The sequence below is a fragment of the Talpa europaea genome (genome assembly GCF_964194135.1).
Source record: "Talpa europaea genome assembly, chromosome: 11".
In the NCBI taxonomy this organism is placed as follows: Eukaryota; Metazoa; Chordata; class Mammalia; order Eulipotyphla; family Talpidae; genus Talpa; species Talpa europaea.
Window position 1 is genome coordinate 14,672,527 of NC_140078.1, and position 22,242 is coordinate 14,694,768.

The following is a 22,242-nucleotide window of genomic DNA, read 5'->3' on the forward strand; positions in this document are numbered from 1 at the left end:
TTTTAAGATTTATTTTTTATTTATACAATAGCTGGGGTACAGGCCAGAGGTGCGGGAGGGTGATTCACCAGAGACAGAGTGGGGAGCAGAACAGGCAGACAGACTGAAAGCACTGCTGAGGGGAGCAGAGGGCGCGACAGGAGAGGTCTGCCGCGCCATGTGGGAATCTCCCTGGCTGACCAGGAATCAAACCCGCGCTGCAGAAGCTGCAGACAGCTTCACAGCGCTGTGTTCAACCCGCTGTGCCACAGGGGAGGCCCGACAAGAGCCTTTTAGATGGGCCAGCTGGGGATCCTGGCCCTCCCTCCCCTTACCCTGAGGGTTCTGGGCAGGAAAAAGCAGGGAGATAGGACACCTGTCCAGGGGGGAGCAGGGAGCCACCCCCACCCCCAAGAGCCTAGTCTTACCTGGTGCAGGGCTGTGAGTCCATCCTCGTTGCACAAGTCAGGGCTGACCTTGTTCTTCAGGAAGTAGCGCACTGCAACAGAGAGGCAGGAAAGAGCCCGTCACAGGGGGCATGAGGGTATGGGGGCGGGGAGTGGGCAGGTAAGACCCTCCATCCCTCAGGTCCTGAAACAAACTGCCTTGTTCACCCCTTACAGCAGGTGTGTGGAGGTCTCAACACCTCTCCTATTTCACAGATGAGGAAACTAAGATTTCCAAGAGGTGCGTGGGATCCCCTGTCTTCTTCTGGAAAATAATAGAGTGAAGGATCAGCCTGCACTTTCTGTGGGCCAGACCCTGAGTTAAGCAATTTAAATTCATCACCCAGGGGAAGAATATTCTAGGGAAGCACATGCTCTGGCGTCTGATGGCTTGGTTCAAATGTGAGTGCCATTCTCACTGGTTGTACAAACCCAGTCAAGACATTCCCTCTCTGTGCCTCGATTTTCTCATCTGTAAGATGAAGATGATGTGAACCCTCCCTCCCAGGGGCTCCATAAGGAATGACTGGAGAGCCAGGCCAGGGCTCAGCACAGTGTCTGGCACATGGTGTGAACATGAGTGATTATTCTGGTGGCTGTTAAGATTTTTATTAACTCTGCAGGTCCCGCACAAGGGGGTAGTTCACCCCTGAGAACCGTATGCCCCTTCTTTGGCCCTACTCAGCTGAGATCGCAGACAGCAGGGGGCTTTAGCCAATCCCATCCCTAGACCTTATGTAATTGTGTGTTGTGGGGGACATTCAGGGATGGCGGGTGGGAGAGGGAGCCGGAGGAGGACACCAAAGGGAACTTCAACCACAGCCTGGAATCCCTCTTGCTCAGGATCCCCCCTGCCCCTTACCACTGTGACTCTCCCCTCTGGTCCACCACCTCTCCACCTTCAGGGTTTCCCATTCAAGTGCAATGGGAAGGAAAGGGGAGTTCCCCCCACCAGCCCGCAGTTTCCCTTTCTGGTCTTGCCACCTGGAACCCCTGCTCTGGCCCCCTGAACTTAGGGGGTGCACATCGGCCAGCCTCCCATGGGCGAGGAGGCCATGGGGACAACAGGATGAGTCTGCTGGAGCCTGAGGTTCCCCTGTGGTCTGTCCTTTCCATCCCTGACCAAATGGCTCCAGGCCTGCAAGGGCCTCTACCCCAGATCGGTTTCTAGGCATGAACTGTGCAATTCGTGGCCAAGTACACCTCTGGGCGAAAGGGGTAGCCAAGGAGTGGCTGCTTACAGGGCAAGTGACGTGTTTGGCTGTGTGTGAGGCTCTCATGGTGCAGATAAAGCCAGGGTTAGGGATCTGGGCTCTGCAAATGGGAGGAGCAGGCCAGCCCTACCTCCTGGCCCCCTCCCAATCCCACCACATTTCTCTTCTTCAGGAAGAGCCCAAGTCCATACGTCCTAATGCCCACTGCAGACGCTGTATCCATGAGCTGTGAAGGGTGGGGAGAAGGCCATTCTAGCCAAACCCCAGTGGGTACCAGGAGCAGTGGGGCTGGGTGGCCCCTCAGCTCATCCTTGTGAGGCCCAGCTCCAGGACCCACAGTCCCGGGCACCCTTGGCCTGAACATGACAGCAGCCCAGCATGAAGGGGAGGCTGAGCTTCAGTCCAGCCTCCTGGCAAGAGGTGACATATCCAACAGACTTGCCCAAGAGGCATTCATTGCTGCCAGGGCCCAGGCGTGCCCAGGTACCATCAAATCCTCTGGAGCCATATGGAACCACAGACACATCTGGCTATGATTAAGGTTTCTTAAATTTAAATTAAAAAATTTTTGAAATTCACTTTCTCAGGCACTCTGGCCACACATTTCAAATGTTCAACAGGCACGTGTGGCTACCATCTTAAAAAGTACAGAAATAGATCATTTCTATTCACAGAAAGTCCTACTGGACAGTGCTGCTTTGGGACATGATAAATGTAAATTAGTGCCATCACAAACTGCCAAAACCCTTCCATCACCCCCCACTGCCCTGGGAGCAAAGTCCAAAACCCTTCTGTGGTACACACATCTGACTGATGGGATCCAGCCTGCAGGTCCTCATCTTGCACAATTTCAGGGCATGCCACTCACATCACGGTCTATGAGAGGCCAGCACCCCCTGGAGGAGTGCAGGACACAGCTCTGCTGTACACAGGGCTGCTACCTGCCTACCTCGGCAGGTCTCATCTCCAAAACCTTACAGGATGGCCTTTTGTCTGCTACAAAGTCATCAGCTACAGATGGCTCTGTGCTTTTACCTAACCTTGCCCCATTACCTGGAAGACTCAATTATCTGTTCATGCATTCATCCACCCACCCACCATCTATCCATAATCATTCATCCAGCTATCTAAGCATCCATCCATTCATCTACCATCCATCCACCCACCCACCCATCCACACACCACTCATCCATCCATTCATTCACCACCCACCCATCCATCCATCCATCCACCCATACATCCATCCACCCATCCATGTGCCATTCATCCAGCCATTCATTCACCACCCACCATTCATCCATACATCCATCCATAATCCACACACACATCCATACACTATCCATCCATCCATTCATCCATGCATCCCTCTCTAGTACACACACACACACACACACACACACACACCCTTACTTCACTCCTCATCCTTTCAGTCTAAGCTCAAAATCTCTAGACAAGGGTAAGACCCCTGTATGTACACCCACAGCTGTTCCATCATTTATAATCTTGTGACTGCAACTATACTTAAATATTTGGGTAATTAAGGGCTTCAGGTCTGTCTGACACTAAGTTCCAAGAGGACAGAATGGTGACCTGGCAATTACTGTTCTTTTCCTAAAGCCTGGAACACTGGAAGTCCTCAATATCCCTTCCAATAACTAACAACCAGGACTTTGACCTAACCATCAGCCTCCTAGCTTGGTTGAGAACACAGCCTCTCCAACTCTGAGCAAAGCAGACCATCCTCTGGTGCTGGCCCCAGATGGCTCATGGCTGCACTCTGCAGCAGGGCCCATGGGTGCCTCCTGCAGAACCATGGATGGCCAGGTAGCTGTCTGAGCTTCAGGGTCATGTGAGGAGATTATAGCAAGGTCACTGATCCCTGAGGCCCAGATTGTCCATGCGCTGGTGTGCCCTGGACCTGGCAGTCAGCCTTCAGGAGAGTAGAAGTGACCATTATGAACCCAATCAGGGGAGATTTCTAGAAGTTTCTGCTCACATGAGGCAAAGGTGGGAGGTGGATCTGGCGTCCTGTCCAGGAGATGGCCTTTGAGACAAAAATTAAACATCAGCTGCCAAAAGCAGTGTTTGTATGTGGTAATTATTGGGGTGTTCTCCATGCTGTGTGGGAGCCTAAGATATGTAATTACTCCAAAGTTGGGCAGTTATTTTCAACCCAAGAGGTGGGACAAATCATCCCCATCACCCAGGGGCCCTCAGGATGCATGAGCCAGCACACTAAGCAGTTCCACTTCTGCTCTGGCCGGTAGTCCATGGTCCGACTCTGGCCACAGCTCATTGTAACAAAGACCCGATTTCCTGTGTGTGACCTGGTGTTCCTGCCTCTGGGTTCAGTGAGAAATGTTATGCCTACACCAAGTGTCTTCTTAGTGAGCTATGAGCTTAGTGTCACCCTATGTGCCCAGGTCAATGCAAAACCATTTTCTTCCATGGGTTCATGTCTGTCATAATCCCCCCATGGAGAAGAGGAGGCAGAGAGTCAGGACAGCTCAGCCTCACCCAGCCAGATGAAAGAGCTGGGGTGTGGCACCAGGCTCTCTGATGTCAAAGCCCAGGCGTGGACCATAGGCTGTTCCCCTCTGCCCCCCAGGTCAGGACTGGGAACCAGCATTGTTAAGTCCTGCTGAGTGACCACTGAGAGCAAATGCAAGGAGGAGGTGACAGGGGAATGGACAACAGGGACCTCTACTCTGTAAGCATTGGAGACCCTCAGGCTTTGGGCCGCATCTCTGCTTGCAGAAAAAAGGGTTTGGGATCCACCAATAGGACAAAGAAACACATAAGTAGGCCTCCCTTCACTTCCTGTTCCACATTGCTCTTAGGAAAGTTCGAAATCCTCCATGGCCTTCACTGGGGTTGGCAAACTATGATTTGTGGGCCGAATCTGGCAGGCAGCCTGTTTCTGTAAATGAAGTTTTATTGAACACATTCATACTCATTCATTTACGGATTGTCTATGTCTGCTTTCACCCCACAACAGAAGAAGTGAGTAGTTACGGCAGAGACTGGATGGCCTGCATATGCTAAAATTCTTACTATCTGGCCCTTTACAGACAGGTTTGCAGACCCCAGTCTTCAAGGTGCTACATGCTGTGGTCCCACCTGCAGGGTTACTGACGTGCACAGTCCCGGGGGCACCATTCTCATCATAGTCTGTGTAAATGGCTTGTTCTTAAGTTGTGCAGTGTGCAGCCTGCTCAGCCGTACCCAGCAGACTTCTCTCCCCCTATGTGTCCAGGCTCAGCTCTTGCTCTCTAAGCACACTGCACAGTGGAGAAAGCTGACTGGGAACTCGAGGGGTAAACAGGGGCTCAGGGAGCACAAAGACAAGAGAAGGGTGCTCTGCCCTCCAACCAGCCTTGTGCCACTTGGTTGCCAACACTCAGGTGCGCCCCCTGCCCCCAAAGTCTGGCTATCAGCTGGTCAGAGTGACCCACCCATTCTCCTGTATGTGCTCAGCTGTGACTTTTGGAAAGGCATTCCTTCTCTTTGTGCCTCAGTGTCCTCATCTGTAAGATGGGGATCACACAACAGTGCCTCCTTTGTGGGCTTGCTGTGACGAGTAAGGTAATACTTGAGAGCTACCACTATCACTTATTTAAAAATAAAACAAAACAGCAGCCATTGAGCTCCTGCCTAGTCCCTCCCTGTGCTAGGCACTGAGGATTTAGCCATCAGCTTCTGGCATCTCTCAAGAACTTTCCACCTGGTTGTCAAAATAGAGGCCAGCTCCATCCAGGGAGCAGAGTGAGACCACAGTGCAGGTCCCCACTGTCCCTCATACTGGCAGGACCCCACTGACATGACAAGGAGCTGGCCCCGCCTCCTCTCCTCTGTAGCTGGGCTCCTGGCGCTGACCCTGTCGCTCCGCCCACACCTCCCCAGCAATCTGGCTGGAATCTGGGCCAAGCGGGACCATCTGTTCCTCCCCATCTCCAGCTGTAGCGAGAGAGGCTGAACTGGCCCATCTCGGCAGGAAGCTGGTGGCTGCTGCCTTTGCCGGGAGAAACCACTGCTGACAAGCTTGTGTTTTCCTTGGTACCTGATCAGCTCTGCCATCTCAAGGCAACCCGTCTGACCTCAAGCTGGTCAGTGACGCATCCACGGGTGTGGTCCTTGCTCCTGGCCTGGGGTAACAGGGACAGCAAGACAGAGGCATCCGCCCCCTGGAGGGGGACTGTGGGCATCTGCATCACCCTGGATTCCCTGCACCAGACTTGCACCCACACGTTCAGAGAGTTCAGAGGGTATGTGTCCCGCAAGCCCTCCTCTTACTGTTTGAATCGCTCATTGATTCAGTCACACTGGCTTCTGTGATCTCAAAACAAGACAGACACTGAGATCTCAGCATCGAGGTCTTTACAGAAAATGTTTCCTGTGCCTGGAGCCCACTTTTTTCCCACTCAGGCCAGCAAATTCTTTATCATTCAGATTCCAACTACAATACCACCTCCTATGAGAGGCCTTCCCTGATTGCCCCAGTCCCAATGAGTTGCCCAAATTATTCTCTCCCACAGTACCTTGCATTTCACAGCAGTACCTATCCCAAACTGTGAGCACAGGGTGATAAGTTGGTATATGTTAATTCAATAGTTAGGTGTTTTGTTTGCTGGGTTCCCTGAGGTCAAGGACATGCCCTCTCATTGGCTAGTGAGCCCAGTGGCCTGCATGGAACCTGGCTCACAGTAAGGGCTCAAGAAATAGCTACCACTACTCTCAGCAAACATCTAGGATTAAACACAATATCATGATTAACTAGAGTCACCGAGTTAAACATTGGACCTCTGGACTCATCCATCCTACAACTGCAACTGTATCCCCTTTGTATACTTGCCAAAATGGTAACTTAATTAGCTTGGCTGTACTAATCATTTCACTATGTGTATCTATATCATTGTATTGCATACCTTCAATATATACCATTTATATTAAAAATAAACATTTAGGGCCTCCCCTGTGGCGCAGTGGTTGAGCGTTGGGTTGCGAAGCTGCCCGCGGCCTCTGCGGCGCCGGTTCGATCCCTGGCTGCTCCTCGGCCACCGGAGGAGGGTCCCGCATGGCGCACAGACCTCTCCTGCCTCCCCCTGCTCCCCTCAGCAGTGTACTTTGGTCCTTCTGCCTGCTCTGCTCCCCGCTCTGGCTCTGGTGAATTCTCTCACCCTCCCGCGCTTCTGACTGTACCCAGTGCTTGTATAAATAAATAAATCTTTTTTAAAATAAATAAACAAATAAATAAACATTTAAAATTGTTAAAGAAGGAACTATCTATTGTGTGAGTGGACAACGGCAGGAAGAGAGGGAGAATGGAAGGAATGTCTGGGGACCCATAGAGCTGCCTCTTCCTGGGGCCAGGGGCTTTGGGGACACACTGTCCTCCCAGGACATGGGCACTGCCCTGCAGACACAAGCACCAGGAGGTGGCCCCAAGGACTAAAGAGCAACTGCTACGGATTTTGCACAGAATAAAGGACCAGATGCCCTCCAGATGCCCTCCTCCCCAGTCTCCATCATTAATGCCACCAGACTGGGTAGCCGACTGGAGGAGACCTTCAGCCCATGCCCCAGCCAGGCACTGGGCAACCATCATTTCCTCCTGCCCAGGACCCCAGTCCTCACCCTTCTGCCCTGGGTCCGTGGCTATTCTTTCTCCAACTCAGGACTGAGTGTGCCAGGCTTTGCTTTTCACATTCATCAAACTGATGAGCTAATTCAGTTATTATTCATTAACTATCTGCTATTATTCATTAACTGTCTGCTATTATTCATTTACTGTCTGCTATTATTGCCCCAATTTGCAGTCAGGAAAGTGGAGGCTCAGGTTCAAGTGTGAAAGGACTTGCCCAAAATTGCGTGGCTGAGAATGGCAGAGCTGGGATTCTAATGCAGGAGTCTCATCGCTTCCAAAGGTTCTTAACTACTTTGCTAAAGTTGTGCCAAACAAAGACCCAGAGAAGTGCATGTGGGCAGCAGATGTCAGAGTGAAGACAACCACATAGACAGCAAAAGCTAAAAGAAAGGTCAAGACCATTGCTGATAGTTCAGGGTTCTAGAACCAAGTGATAATAAAGACAGTGGTCCCTCACAGTCTGCAGCAACCTTGCTTGTGCAGGTTGCAGCTAGGACAGTGAGCTACAGAGGTAACACTTTGCCCGAGGCCCTGTGGCAAATGAGTGGCAGATCTGGGGTTCATTCAGGAACTGAAGCTCCAGCACTTCCTCTGTGTCTTCCTGCCACATCTCCACTCTAGGTAGACTGTACCCCAGCCCTGACTCTAACTACCCTGCCTCCATCTGCCACACCCCACCCACTGGGCTGCACCTCTATTTTGGAAAATCCTGCCTACCTAGATCCCATATCCGCTCTTCCTTGAGCCCCAGGTGTGCTCCACCCTGACTCTAACAGGGTCCAGTACCGGCAGCCGGATCAAACCCTTCCCTTTCCCCCTCCTCGAGGTGCATCAGGCTGCAGGGGGCCCAGCCTTCAGCTTTGACAATGCCTGAAGGACCAGCGCTCCCAGAAAGCCACCCCTTGATTCTCTTCTAAGTCAAGGCTGTCCTGGTCCTCAATGCACTGTGTTTCCAAAATCATCCCACCGAACAATTTCAACCTTTCCACCCACCATTGCTCCTCCCTAGAGCAGAAACAGCCAGAAATAGCTTCATCCAGGGAAGCCCAGTGCCTGGGGCTGGGAGTGGGGACTCAGTCAAGCCTAACAGTGGCTCTGCAGTGGCTGGTGCAGCCCATCCCACTTCCAGGCAGTTCACCCCAGGATGGAGGCGAAGACTCAGTCACTGTGGAGGGTGGGCAGGAAACACACGGGTTCCCTAAAAGTCAAATCTTCAAGTCCAGAGCCAGCCCTTGCTCCAGCCAAGGTAACCTCACTCCAGGACCATTCAAGAAGAGGAGGGGTCGACAGTAATGAGTGATGTGGGGAAACTGGGGCATCTGACACAGCAGGTAGGCATGTAAAGTGGTGCAGCTGCAGTGGGAAACAGTCTGGCGGCCCCTCTAAAAGTAAATACACACTGATCACATGCCCCTGTGGTTCTACCACTTGATACAGACACAGTCATGTGTCACTTTACTATGGGGTTACATTCTGAGAGAAGCCTCATGAAGCAATTCCCCTGTGTGTGAACCCCATGGATCATAATTACACAAGTCCAGGTGGGCTAACTTGTAACACATGGTGGCTACTGCAGCCTATGGGGACAGTCATCTTCTTTGTGGCCATCCCCGACTATATATTCAAGAGGAAGGAGCACACGGTCTATGCAAAAGTTAGTATTGAGTGTTTACAGCAGCACTATTCACAATAAGCCCAACGTGGAAACAACCCACATGACCTTTAAGGGAGGAAAGAATAAATAAACTATCCATACCATTTATTTGGAAGGTATGAAGTGCTGACACATGCTACAACATGAGTCAAGCTTAAAGACACCTCGCTACATAAAAGAAGCCAGACACCAGAGACCACTGCAGCGGAAAACCATTCATGTGGTGTGTCTAGAACAATCATCCGTGGACGTGGAGAGGAAATGAGTGGTTGCCAGGGGCTGAAGGGCAGTGGGTGTGATTGCTAAGGGGTACAGACTTTTCTTTTGAATGTTCTAGAATTCAACAGTGGTGACAGCTGAACAATCCTGTGACTATACTGAAGACCACAAATTGCACACTTGAACAGGATGAATTTGATGGAATGTGAATAATGTCTCAATTTAAAAAGAAGAAGCAGGGGCTCCAAGCTGGACCATGAGCATCCTCCTAAGCATTTGTCCTCTGACAGCCTGGGAGTTTGGTAAGGTTAGCACCTCATCTGTCCCGTTCATTACTTTACCTGTGGTGCCTAGGAAAGTCCCCTGTACTCAGGAGGTGCTTGCTCATTACTTAATGGAAGGTGGAGGCCACTGGTCACTTGGCCTCTTCTGGTCCCTACCTGATCTGGTCTCTGCTCACCTCTCCTGGATCATCCCTCCTAACCGCCATGGATCCTTTGAGAACTACCCCCCTGCCTTCTCAAGTGACATTCTCTCTGCCTATTTTTCTCTGCCTTCCCTTTACCTGCTTAATTTTTCCTTAGGCTTCAGGTCTTAGCTTAAATGTCACTTTTTCTGTGAAGCTACCCTACATGCCCCAAGGTTGGCCAGGTACTTTCATGCACTTTCTTTTCCTCCACAAGAACTCTCGACACTACAATGCAGTTGATTTGTCTGTGACTTTATGAGGTTATATAACCTCTGGAAGGGCTTGGGGAGAGAAGCCACAAACTTTTTAGCTATTGTGACACAGTTCTGTGGCATAGGTCAGTGTCTGATGACCACAGGAATAAATAAAGCCTGGCTGGTCTCCACCCAAGCCTCGGAACTGACCAGAGCATCCTCCCTTGAGATAAGCTGCTGCTTCTGGACAGAAATGCTCCAGGTTGAGTCACAGAATTTCCTGTCTCATAGAGAATATTTGTCCCTTGCCTACACAAAGAGGCCAGTTTCACTCTTGGCACCTCTCAGACACTCAGCACCACCAGGACAAGATGGGCCAGAGCACACCAGATTGGAGGTATAATCTCCTTTCCAGAACCTTCATGCCCAGGACACAGCTGTGCTGGATAGGAGGAGTTGGCAGAGACTTGCATCAGCGCAGGTGCTTCTACACATGTGTAACTTTTATCTAGTATTCGGTGTACGGGAAAAGTGACTGCTGACCCTCCCCCCTTTAGAATATAAGATCTAGCCAGAAAATCTTGCCCTTCTTATTTGGGGGACCTAGCACCTGGAGTAAGAGCTCACCAAATATTTGTCAACAGAATGGACAAATAAAAATTTGTTTTTCTTCTAGGAAAATATACCAGAGAAATCTAACAAAACATGTGCAGATTTTATGTGAAAAAAACTACAGTATTCTGATGGATGCAATCAAAGACAAAGAAATAAACAAAGAGATACTCTATGTTTATAGATAGGAAGATTCTATTGTCGAGATGTCAGTTCTTTCCAACTTGTTCTAAAGATTCAATGTGATTCCAACCCAAATCTCAGCCAGTTATTTTATGAATACAGACAAAACTGATTCTAAAGTTTATGTGGAGTAGCAGAAGACCCAGAACAGCCAAAACAATATTGAAGAACAAAGAACAAAAATATAGGGAACAAAGTTGGAGGGTGAATACAACCCCATTTCAAGACCTAGCATAAAGTTAAAGTGATACAGACAGTGTGATATTGGTAAAAGTACAGATAAAAAGACCAATGGAACAGAATTGGGAGGCCACAAATAGATCCACATAAAGTCCACTTTCATCCATTGTTGGCAAGAATGCAAAATGGTATAGGCATTTTGGGTGGCTTCTTATAAAATTTAATATACTCTTACCATATAATCCAGCAATTACACTTGGTATTTACCCAAAAGAGATGAAAAATTATGTCCACATGAAATCTGGCATGGTGTTTATAGTAGCTTTATTCATAATCACCAAAGTTTGGGAGCAACCATGAGGTCCTTCAGTCGGTGATGGGATAAATCATAGTACATCCAAACAATGGAACATTATTTACTGATAAAAGGAAATGAACTATCAAGTCATGGAAAAACATGGAAGAACTTAAAGTGCCTATTTCTAAGTGAAAGAAGTCAGTGTGGAAAAGCCACATACTCTGTGATGCCAACTATATGATATTCTGAAAAAAGGAAAGTGATGGAGAGAGTAAAAAAGATGAAAGGTTGCCAGGAGTTGGGGGGAGGCAGATATTTTGTTTTTTAAAGATTTGTTTATTTATTTATACAAGCACTGGGTATAGTCAGAAGCGCGGGAGGGTGAGAGAATTCACCAGAGCCAGAGCGGGGAGCAGAGCAGGCAGAAGGACCGAAGTACACTGCTGAGGGGAGCAGCGGGTGGCAGGAGAGGTCTACGCGCCATGTGGGACCCTCCTCTGGTGGCCGGGGAGCAGCCGGGGATGGAACCGGCGCTGCAGAGGCTGCGGGCAGCTTCACAACCCAGCGCTCAACTGCTGCGCCACCGGGGAGGCCCGGGAGGCAGATATTTTTAGGGAAGTGAAAATACTCTGATTTTCTGTAAGCTACCATGAGGGTGGGTACTTGGCATTACACCTTTGTGCAAATCCATAGGATATAAAATGCCAAGTGTGAACAATAATGTGAACAATCATCCTTGGATGATTACAATGTGTCGATGTAGGAGCATCAATGGTAACAAATGCATCACTGTGATGGGGGTATAGATGATGCATGAAGGGGGACAGGGGCTATATAGAAAATTTCTGAACCTTCCATCACTTTTGCTTTAGAACAGTTACCACTCTTCTAAAGAAAAATTAAATCTTAACAATCAATCAGAAAGAAACTAGGGAAACCTATATGCAAAAGAAGCTATAGCTAATCCTCTTGAAAAGTGCATAGTGTCTTTGAAACTTGAGGCTGGGGGAAGAAATCACTGCCTAACGTACAAGCGGACATTTATGTACTGGAATTTCCTCAAAGAGAGGGAGAACTGCATTTAACTCATCTAATGTGGAAAAGACGTGGGTCTGTAAGGTTCTCCAACAAACTGGAAGACTGTGCTCATGTGCAGTTCCCTCTCTCCCTCCGCCCTCCCCTTCCATTCCATGATGTCGCCCCACTGCACCCATAGGGATCTCACCTCCCCCAAAGGGTTTCTCTGAGGGGCTCAAGGCAGAACTGTGCAGACACATGACTCTGGGACTTCCTTACTCCGCTCATGAACACATCGATTCCAACTGGGCAGGTCCCTGTGCGTCATTAACTATCTTCAGAATTCTCTCATTACTTCTCCCTGCAGCTTCCCTGTAGACCCAGGAACCTAATCTCCCTCTAGCCTTCAGAGCATGGCCACCCGGGAGCTCTCCAAGGTATCTGGTAGAATCCCAGTGCCCCTCTCTCCCCATATGCTCCACACTCCTCTTCTTGAATTCGTTTCTCCCCCAGTTTTAAAATAGCCCAATTATTTCATATCTCCAGGCAAGTAATAGATAAAAATATTCCCAGTTCTCCAGGTAGGAGCTGCAGACACAAAACACTACAATGGCTTCATAGCCATTATAATACCTAACTTTTCGTGAATATTTCTCAAGTATGAGAGACAAGGCTAAGACATTACAGGTTTCATCCCAGCTAATTCCTCCAACAGCTCTATGATTTAGGAATTCATTCAACAGAGAACTTACATGATTTGCTCAAGCTTACTTAGCTAGTAAGTGTTGAGACTCATCTAGTTTGGTGAATCTGGGCATAACTGGTGTTTCAGGCAAAATTAGTAACAAGATATCCTCACCCAAATATGAACAAAAATAAAGGCCATTCCTAGCAATATCTAGACAAAGAAAACAAGTTGCCAAGGAAGAGGAAATTCCTCCAGCTCTCACCTGCCCATTTTGAACAATTCATCTGCTTTCCCTAGTCCTGTTCTGCTGCCTCATAACCAGCTCCTCTCCCACCCTGGCTCTCAGTTTTGATTTCTCACAAAAATACTGCCTAGATTCTCTCCCTCAGCATGGTGTTACCGGGGACAGGGGCGAATCCCTCTCTGGGCTTCCACCTGTCTGACTGAGGAAATAAAATAAGATTTTTGAGAATTTTAAAGGTAATCAACTGAGAAAGTGCAATCAGGACTTCTCTCTCCCTCACCAATGGAAAAGATAAAATCAAATAACATAATATTCAGTAAGGTCACAAATTGAAAGGAATAAACTATAGATGCCACTAAGTATGAGACAAGATGACCAAAACCCAAATATTTTCAATAACAATAAATGAAATTGGCCCTCCCTGGTGGCGCAGTGGGTTGAGCACAGCACTGTGAAGCTGTCTGCAGCCTCTGCAGTGCCGGTTTGATTCCCGGCCGGCCAGGGGGATCCCCACATGGCGGGACCCTGTCTCACCCGCTGCTCCCCCCAGCAGTATACTTCGGTCAGTCTGCCTGTTCTGTTCCCCACTCTGTCTCTGGTGAATCCTCTCACCCTCCCATGCCTCTGGCCTGCACCCCAGTTCTTGTATAAAAAAAAAACAATAAATGAAATCATTTATCCTCTCCTATAAAGCAGCAAAGATTTGGTGGCCAACAAGGCAATAATTGAATTGCGTGCCGCTTAGAAGAGATATATCCTAACAAAATAACAGAGAGACTAAAAATAAAGGGAGGCTCAAATATAAAACAGGCAAATGCAAACACAAAGAAACGGGGGTGGGAAGTTACTATGATGCAGAATGGAATTCAGGGCAGAAAGAGGAGGTAAGCAACTTTAGGTTGCTTTTTAAAAGATATTTCAAAGTGAAATCATGAACAGAAAGCAGATGAGTGCTTGCTGGGGGCTAGCGGTGGCAGGGGGAGAAGGAAGTCATTATCAGCTAGAAAACTTTATAAATTGCATCACCAGTAAAGCAAAATTCAGTAAAACGAAAACTGTCAGTATAAAAGGCAGAAAAACAGTTTTTCCTAAGACTCTCCAGTTCACACACCCCGCAAAGATCAGATAATGGGGGGGGGGGACAGGATTTATAGCACGGATGTTCACATCAGCAGTGTTTATACACACTTTTAATAACTGAGGGATGCTGGAAGCAACCCAAATGTCTACACAATTGGAGACTGATTAGGTAAGTTGCGAACTGTCATATAATGGGATATTCTGCAGCTGGGATCTTTGAGGAATTTTTAATGACCTAGGAAAATGCTAGATTATAACGTAGAATGGAAAACACAGGGAATGAAGCTATACATTCAGTGCTATCTCAACTGGAACGGAAAAGTGCATTCCACACAAGCACACACTTCTCATCGGAAACAAAAAATTAAGATAGTAACTGTGGTTAGAGGTGATTTTTCTTTTATGGTTGCCAGGATTTTGCAAATATTTGAAAATATGTACATACTGCTTTATGATCAGAAATTTCCAATTTCACTAAAAAACAAAGCCGCTCCCCAGAATGATTGCCAAGGGGTGAGAGCTATATTTCTGCTAAGAATTTCTAGTGCGGAAATGAGGGCTGAAGCTGGCTGACCCCATGAAAGAGGCACTGGAGCTGGGATTCCTGTGTTGGATGGAAGATCAATCGCAACAATAATAACTTCTTTGATTGCGTGGTGTAGGGGTCAGACCGCAGGTTCTGCAGTCCAAATTTGGGCCCACTACTTAATTTTGAAGAGCTTGCAAATCAAGAATGGTTTCTATATGCTTAACTGGTGGGAAAATGGTAAGAAAGTCAAATATAAGCATTCATCGGTTACAACACACACTCACTTATTCATGGCTGCAAACACCACCTTCTCTGCATCGGAGCCCCTCTGTGCCACACAACCTATATTTCTTTTTTCTGATCCTCTACAGGATATTTTTGATCCTTCAAGAAAAAGTTCGTTGATCATAAGGTAGCACTTTTCAGTTAACAAAACATGTTGAAAACCACAGTCATTTTACTCTCACAAGTAGAAGTCCCAGGGTCCCAGGTAGGAGAGGAAGAAATCAGTGTGGCCCACGATGGCCGGCCGTGGCCCAGAGGAGCGTGGGGACATCCGGCCTCATCTCTTCACCTGCCCAGGAAGAAGGGGGCCCCAACCCCAGAGCGCAGGCAACCTCTCACCTTTCCCCCACCGTCTCCACCCCCAGCCCCGGCTCAGCCGCCTCTCCCCTCCAAAAGCATTCTCATTTCCTGTCAAGAGCGTGACCTTCTGAAACCTGTACAGTGGAGGCTGCAGCTGCAAAAAGGATGGTATTTTTATCCGAACCCTGCTTCCTGTTTGCTGGCTGGGGGAGGTTGTTTGCTGGTGTTTGGTTTTGTCATTTCTGATACGAACAAGGGAACTGAGTTCCTCGTCTCAAAAACCAGAGATGTCCATCTCCTACGAATGCCACCAGCCACCAGGCCACCTGCCCCGACCCCTGTGCTTGGCACTCACCCCCCGCCACCATTCATTCTCCTGGGGTGTCCAGACACCCATCTTCTGCCACTCAGAGCGGAGACCAGGGCTGATAGCGGGCACAGGGGATAGGAGCATTTCAGCTTCAGGAAATGGAAAAATCCACTCTCATATCAGAGAGGAGTTAACTGGGCCGGGGGAGGAGGGGTGAGTTGAAGGTTTTTCCAGAGTTTCTAGAACCTACTGTTCTTAGCACGGTTTGGCTCAGGGAGGCCCAGGGCAGCAGCTAGAGACAGAGTTGAGTATGGGATGCAGGAGTCATTTGCCAGGAATATCCTCAGTGCTGGGCCCGTGGGGATCACTTGCTGATCTGCTCAGCAATAGACGAAGTGGAATGTGCTCAACCTGCCTGTCCTCAACACTCAGCCAGACAGAGGGGGAAGCAGAAAACAGATACCAGTAGGCCTCCCACAAGAATGGGGAGGCCTGACTACAAGCCACAATACATCGGTAGTGGCTCCGGGCAGTGGGCATCTTAGGAGATCTGGGCTGACCACAGGACAGAGCCAAAGGGTAAGGAGGCTGTGGCCGCCAGTGCCCACGATGCTGCCTGCCACCCTGCCTCCGAGGAGTCACCTTCTCCTGCAGTCACATCCACACTCACGAGGGCTGACCACAGGCCTCACTGCAGGATCAAGCGGGGCTTAGGACTGGGTCATCCGACACACAGTGTCCTCTATCTTGCTCGGTGAGTCACTCACTCTGGGGGACGGCAGTGGAGAAGCCACACAGTGAGGAACTGAGGTGTCCCACCAACGGCTGTGTGAGGGGCCCATTGTCGAATCAGGGCTCCAACCCCAGTTGGGCCTTCAGATGATGGAGCTCTGGCTGCCACCTTGAGAGACCCTGAACCAGAACCACCCAGATACCCGAGATTCCTGGTCCACAGAACTGTCAGATAATACATGAGTGTTGTTTTGAGTTGTTACTCGAGACACTTTGGGGTAATTTCTCATGCTGCGTACACAATGATCCACAAGAGAAGAGCTTCAATCAGAAGTAGAGGGTTTAGATCTGAAGACACGGCTCTGAGCTGGACGTCATGAGGATGGAAGAGCCCCTGCCTCCTAGGCACCCCAGAACTCAGCCTCCCCCTGCCCCCAAGTCATCAAATTTCCAGTAACCAGGGAAATTTTTCACTGAGCCAACAGCTGACTAAGGGTTTCTGTTTCCACCCGCAGTGCGGAACATATGTAAGTCATCACCTGGGTATCTTTCTTGTTTGGGGGCACAGCCTGGGGTTCCCAACTGTGCGAAGATGGGACCAGACCTTGAGGAAGCCTCCTGGGCTAAAAGTTCACTTGACTTGGCTGCGGAGAGGGGGCGAGGAGACCTCAAGCCCTGGCCCCAGCAGCCACTTCCAGTTTCCTACAGACCTGAATGCACCTCTGCCCTGCTCAACAACTCGAGGTTCCCCATGGCCTTCACATGTCTGAGAGCTAGTCCAGTGGCGCTCACAGTAGACAGCAGCAATGGTATCACCTGGCAGCTTGCTAGAAATTCAAATCCTGTGGCTGGAGCCAAGAGCTACTAAAATAAGAGGTCTGGGGAAGGGCCCAACCATCGATGGGGTAACCAGTCCTCTGATGCTTCAGACTTACCTCTCACTATCCCTTCCTCGTTCTCCTGCACTCTAGAAACCCCAACCTCTCTCCTCTCTGCCCCCCAACATGGGCACCAGCTCTGCCAGATGTATTATCTGACAGTTCTGTGAACCAGGAATCCGGGCTAGCTGGATAGTTCTGGTTCTAGGGCTCTCAAGCAGTGGGAAAGGCAGATACCTCTTCAAGTTTGCAGTCTGCCTCTCTTCCATCTGGAGTATTTCTCCTTCTCCCCACCAGCCAAACCCCTGCCCAGGCCCACACCAGTGCAGGGGGCATTAGCTGAATAGGCCACCAAATGTACCACCTCAGCGCATCTCCCTGACCCTGAATGAAGCTCTCTCTGCCACCCAGGGCATGGAACCCTGCGGCGGTGGGGGTACACCCCATGAGATGTGCTGTGAGTGTAAGGCGCACCCTGGATCTTGAAGATTCAGTATCAGAAAAAGATCTGGAAACGATCTCATTAATCATTTTTTAACACCAATTACATGCTGAAAGGCCATATTGAGTTAAATAAAATATCTAAGTTGATTCCACCTGTTTCTTTTCTATTTTAATGTGGCTACTAGAAAATTTAAAATGAAATATGTGGCTCACGTTTCTCTGCTGACCAGCACTGAGCTAGATGGTAAATATTTCATCACAGGACCACGGCACAGCCCCGGGCTTCATGAGGGTGTTTCTACACATCCATCCTCCTCCTTCCCTCCTGCACCGCTCACTCCCCCTTCCTTTCTCATTCTCTTCCTGTCTCCACCATCCTCTCTCCTTCTTCCCACAAACATTTATTGGACATTGGCTTTCGTGCCCCCACCAGGAAGCTGCACAAAGCAGGTGCCAACGTTTGCTGAATGAACGAGAAATCAGGCCAACCCCAAGGTGACCGAGAGGGTGTTTCCTCCTGCTTAATTCCCCATACCTGCTTGTCTCGGTGTACTTTTGCCATTTCATTTCAAAAGGTACCAAATTCCAAAGATGGCCATACGTAACTCGGGGCTGGGGTCCATTTTCCTTTTGCCTGTGGGGCTCAGGTGCACTCGGGCCCTGGGGCCAGGACTCTGTGTGCAAGACACTGTTCTCAAAACTCCAGGAGGCTGGCCAGGGCGTGCATCTAGGCTTGGAGCTTTCGCGCCCAGCTCTGCAGGAAGGGGAACGCACCAGGCTGAGCCATCTTCCCCAGGGCCTGGGAGGATGAGAGACACCAAGCAAGACTTGGGCTCTGAAGCCTGCTTCGGGGTCTGGGCAAGTCACTGTCGGTATCCCAGGCCTGTGTTTGGGGATCTCTGACTCAGTCACCCTGAACACACTCCTCCCCACACCCTCCAACTTGTCCTCCAGTTTGAGAGGCAACAAGATGCCACAATGAGCCCACGATATCTTGGCAAAGTTGCCCCCTTGAAAGTGGAAGGACAAGGCTGACACAGCGCCTGGCCTGGTCCCCTCCCGGGCCCCACTCACAACACAAGGTGTGGCCCCTGCACCATGGTCCATCAGCCAGTAGTGAACCCACCCCCCCACCCCTCCCCACTGGGTTCATTCTCTACCCCAACTTAGCGCTGAGCCACCAGGCTTTCCCGGCCCCAGGACCCTTGCTCACACTATTATTTCTGTTTCCATCTTCTCCTCTGGCCCAGCCTCCATCTTTCAGCACACAGCCTCCTCAGCCCTCAGGTCTAGAGCTTCCCTTCTCAGAGAGAACTGCCCTGATGGGCCTCACTAAATCGTCTCAGTCCTTTGCCCCCTGTGAGAGCACACTGCTGTTTCTTCATAGCAGGGGATTTCAGGAGGTGGGTTGGGGTGGGAGGAAGAGTCATCTTTGCCTTAAAGATGTCTTTGCCGGCCAGGACATGACTTCTCAGGCACTCAAACCACACACCTCAAATACCTTCAGGTACAGGTTGAGCGAAGGAAGCCTCAGACACAAGAGTTCACACTGTGTGATTCCACTTGCCTGATGTTCTAGAATAAGCAAAACTACCCTTCATGCGAGAATGGCTATAATCAGAAAGCAGAGAAACAGTGTTGTCAAAGATGTGGAGAAACTGCAACCCTGGAACACTGCTGGCGGGAATGAAAAATAGTGCAGCTGCTGTGCAAAACCATCTAACCATTCCCTAAAATGTCAAGCCCTGAATGACCCTAGGGTCTAGTAATTCCATCCCAAGGTATAGACTGAATAATGAGAAACAGGAACTCAAGCAGGCACATGCACACTCACATGTACACACATACACACACACACACACAATGAAATATTAACTCCCCAACTATAAAATGGAGTGCAGTACCAACAAATGCTACAATGTGGATGAACCTTAAAAACATCATGCTAAGTCAGAGAAGCCAGACACAAAGGTGACATATGTATGACTCCATTTACAGGAAATGTCAAAAAAAAGTGGGTCCATAGAGAGAGAAAACAGATGGCTGAGCTTCCCAGGAGCTGGAGGGGGTAGGAAGGGGAGGTGGGGAGTGGCTAATTAATGGGTATAGAGTCCCCTTTTTGTTCTCCTATTGGTGGTGAATATACTCAATGCCACTGATTTATGCAAAGGTTCATGTTATATTATGTGCAATTCACCAAACAACAACAAAACTAACCTGCAGTGGTAGGGGGAAGGCTGGGGGAGGGCTGAAGATTGAGTGGAATGGCTTGAGAGAACTTTCTGGAGCACAAGTCCAGTAGAAACATGATGTGGGCCATATGCAATTTTAAATTTTCTGGTAGCAACATTAAAAAAGAAACAGGTGAAATTTTAATGATATATTTTATTTAACCCAAGAATAGTCAAAATGGTATCATTTCAGCACATAGTATTTTAAAATTAATTCTGTATCTTACCTGTCACGGTGATCACACAAATCAGTATCTGTGATTTTAAAAGTTGCATACAGCAAAATACATACAAATAAGCGCATGAAAATGGGCATAATCTGGAGGAGGGGAGCAGTACTGATGTCAGTTTCCTGGTTTGATATAACACCACAGTTTCACAAGACGTTACCATGGGGGTAAATTGGGCAGGAAGATCTCTCAGTGTTTTTGTAAGTGGCATATGGATCTTTATCCTGTCTCAAAATGAAAAAGCCAGAACTCCCCTCACTGGCAGGATCTAGGACTCCTGAGCTAAAAGGCAAGAAAGGGACAAGCCAGGGACATGGTTTGTGCAAAGCCAGACCAGATCTGGTCCCTGCTTGATGGGGGTCACAGGATGCTCAGGATCAAGACAACCTCAACTGGGTGGAAACAACACTGATGAGGCATCCCAGGAGAGCACACTGGGACCCACCCCACCAGGCTCAGTGCAGCCCCCAGATGCCAACATTGGGACAAAAGGCCAGTGACATAACCAAAGGATGATGACAGCTGATAGCTAACACATTCTGGAACTTATGCAAAGGTCCATGTTATGGCACGTGCAATTCACCTCAACAACAACTAAACTAACCTGTAGGGCTGCATACGGTCCTCAGAACAACCTTTTCTCTCATTCCAAAGAGAACCCATGGCACAGACACGCTGAGTGATTTGCCCAAGGCCGCCCACTAAGCAGGGAGCCTGGATTTGCCAGACGGTCTAGCTCCAGAGCTCCAGGTCTGAACCATGCACTTTGGCGAGTCCGATTAAATCCCACAGAAAGCTGACCTGTGCCTGGTGGATCTTTAACTGCCCCCACCCCCTGGAACCACTTCCCCTGCCGCCCCCACTGGCACCAGGGGAATGTTTGCACAGCAATGAGCTGACAAGGCCGAGGAGCCACAGTGCCCTTTGACCACGACTGCAGGCTGCAGGGGTTGCGTGTGGGCTGCAGCCTGCATGCGTGTGTGTGTGTGCACACATGTGTGTATGCTCTGTGTGGGTAGGTGCATGTGTGTGTCCCTCTGGGCCCGGCCTAGATCTCTCTTCAACCTCTTTTCAAAACTATAATTTTTCCATCAACTGATGAGCAGACGAGATGTTGCCTGTTTACACACTGGACTATTTATCCAACCATAAAAAACAATGAGGTGTTGACACGCCACAGAGTGGATGAACCTTGAAAATCATATACTAAGCAAATGAAGCCAGACACACAAGGTCACATAGTGTATGATTCTATTTACATGAAATCTCCAGCACAGGCAAATCTACAGAGACAGAAAACAAATTGGTGGTTGCTGGGGGTGGAAGGGAAGGGGAATAAGGTGTGACTGCTAATGGGTACTGGCCTTCTCAGGGGTACTGGAAGCCTCTGGAGCTAGGCGATTGTTGCTGGATGTTGAGACTGTGCTAAATGCCACAGGATAATATATTTTTAAATGGTATGTGTATTTTACAGCCCTTCCCAGACTGCAGGATACTTACTGCACAGCTGATTCCTGACATAACCAGGGAAATCTGCCTGTGTTCCCGGCTGGGGAGGCCCACCCTCCATCCCAGGTTGCCTCTGCGTGCCTGGTTGTGTTCTCTCTGGGAATGGCATGCTTTGTCTCAACCCCTACCCGATACCCCAAACATCCACAGTGTGAAGGGAAAACAGGCAGCTCCCCCTGTGCATTAGGCTCTGCGAAACTAACCCCAGCAGGAGTAATGGCAAGGTGGCTGCCAGCAGTTGCAGGACATTTACAAAGTGACAAATCCTTCCTGACATATGTGCTGCTGTTACCCCCATTTTACAGATGAGGAAAAGAGCAGTCAAGGTCAAGGTGGTTGCTGAAGGTGACCTACCAAGTAAGTGGTGGAAACCTGTGACCACCCCTGTTCGTGCTGCACATAAACTAAGCCAACAGAAGACAGCACCCCCAGGATTTGGGAGTACCCTGTTTCCTGAGGGCCCTTAGCCTGTGCCATCCTGTGTCTAAAACCAGGAACAGGAATTAAAGCCCAATTGATGAGTACTGCCCTCAAAATAAAGCCAGGCCCAGAACAGGCAGGTTGAGAGCATACTGCGACCCAGGAGAGCTGGAGGATGAATCCGGACATTGTAGTCTAGCTGTGTGAATTCTGGGGAAAGGACAACCTCTCTCAGCCTTGGTCTCCTCAACTG

The 22,242-nt window shown here is 49.2% G+C and overlaps 1 protein-coding gene across 2 annotated transcripts in view; it reads right to left on the minus strand.

The window, feature by feature from the left end:
• PPP1R16B (protein phosphatase 1 regulatory subunit 16B) overlaps positions 1-22,242 on the minus strand; it is a gene marked incomplete at both ends in the record, with an annotated part of 63,174 nt that overhangs the window by 15,126 nt on the left and 25,806 nt on the right. For both annotated transcript variants that reach the window (XM_084247958.1, XM_084247957.1), the window contains one exon: positions 408-478. In XM_084247958.1, coding sequence (XP_084104084.1) covers positions 408-478 — 71 coding nt within the window. The remainder of the gene's footprint in view (positions 1-407; positions 479-22,242) is intronic.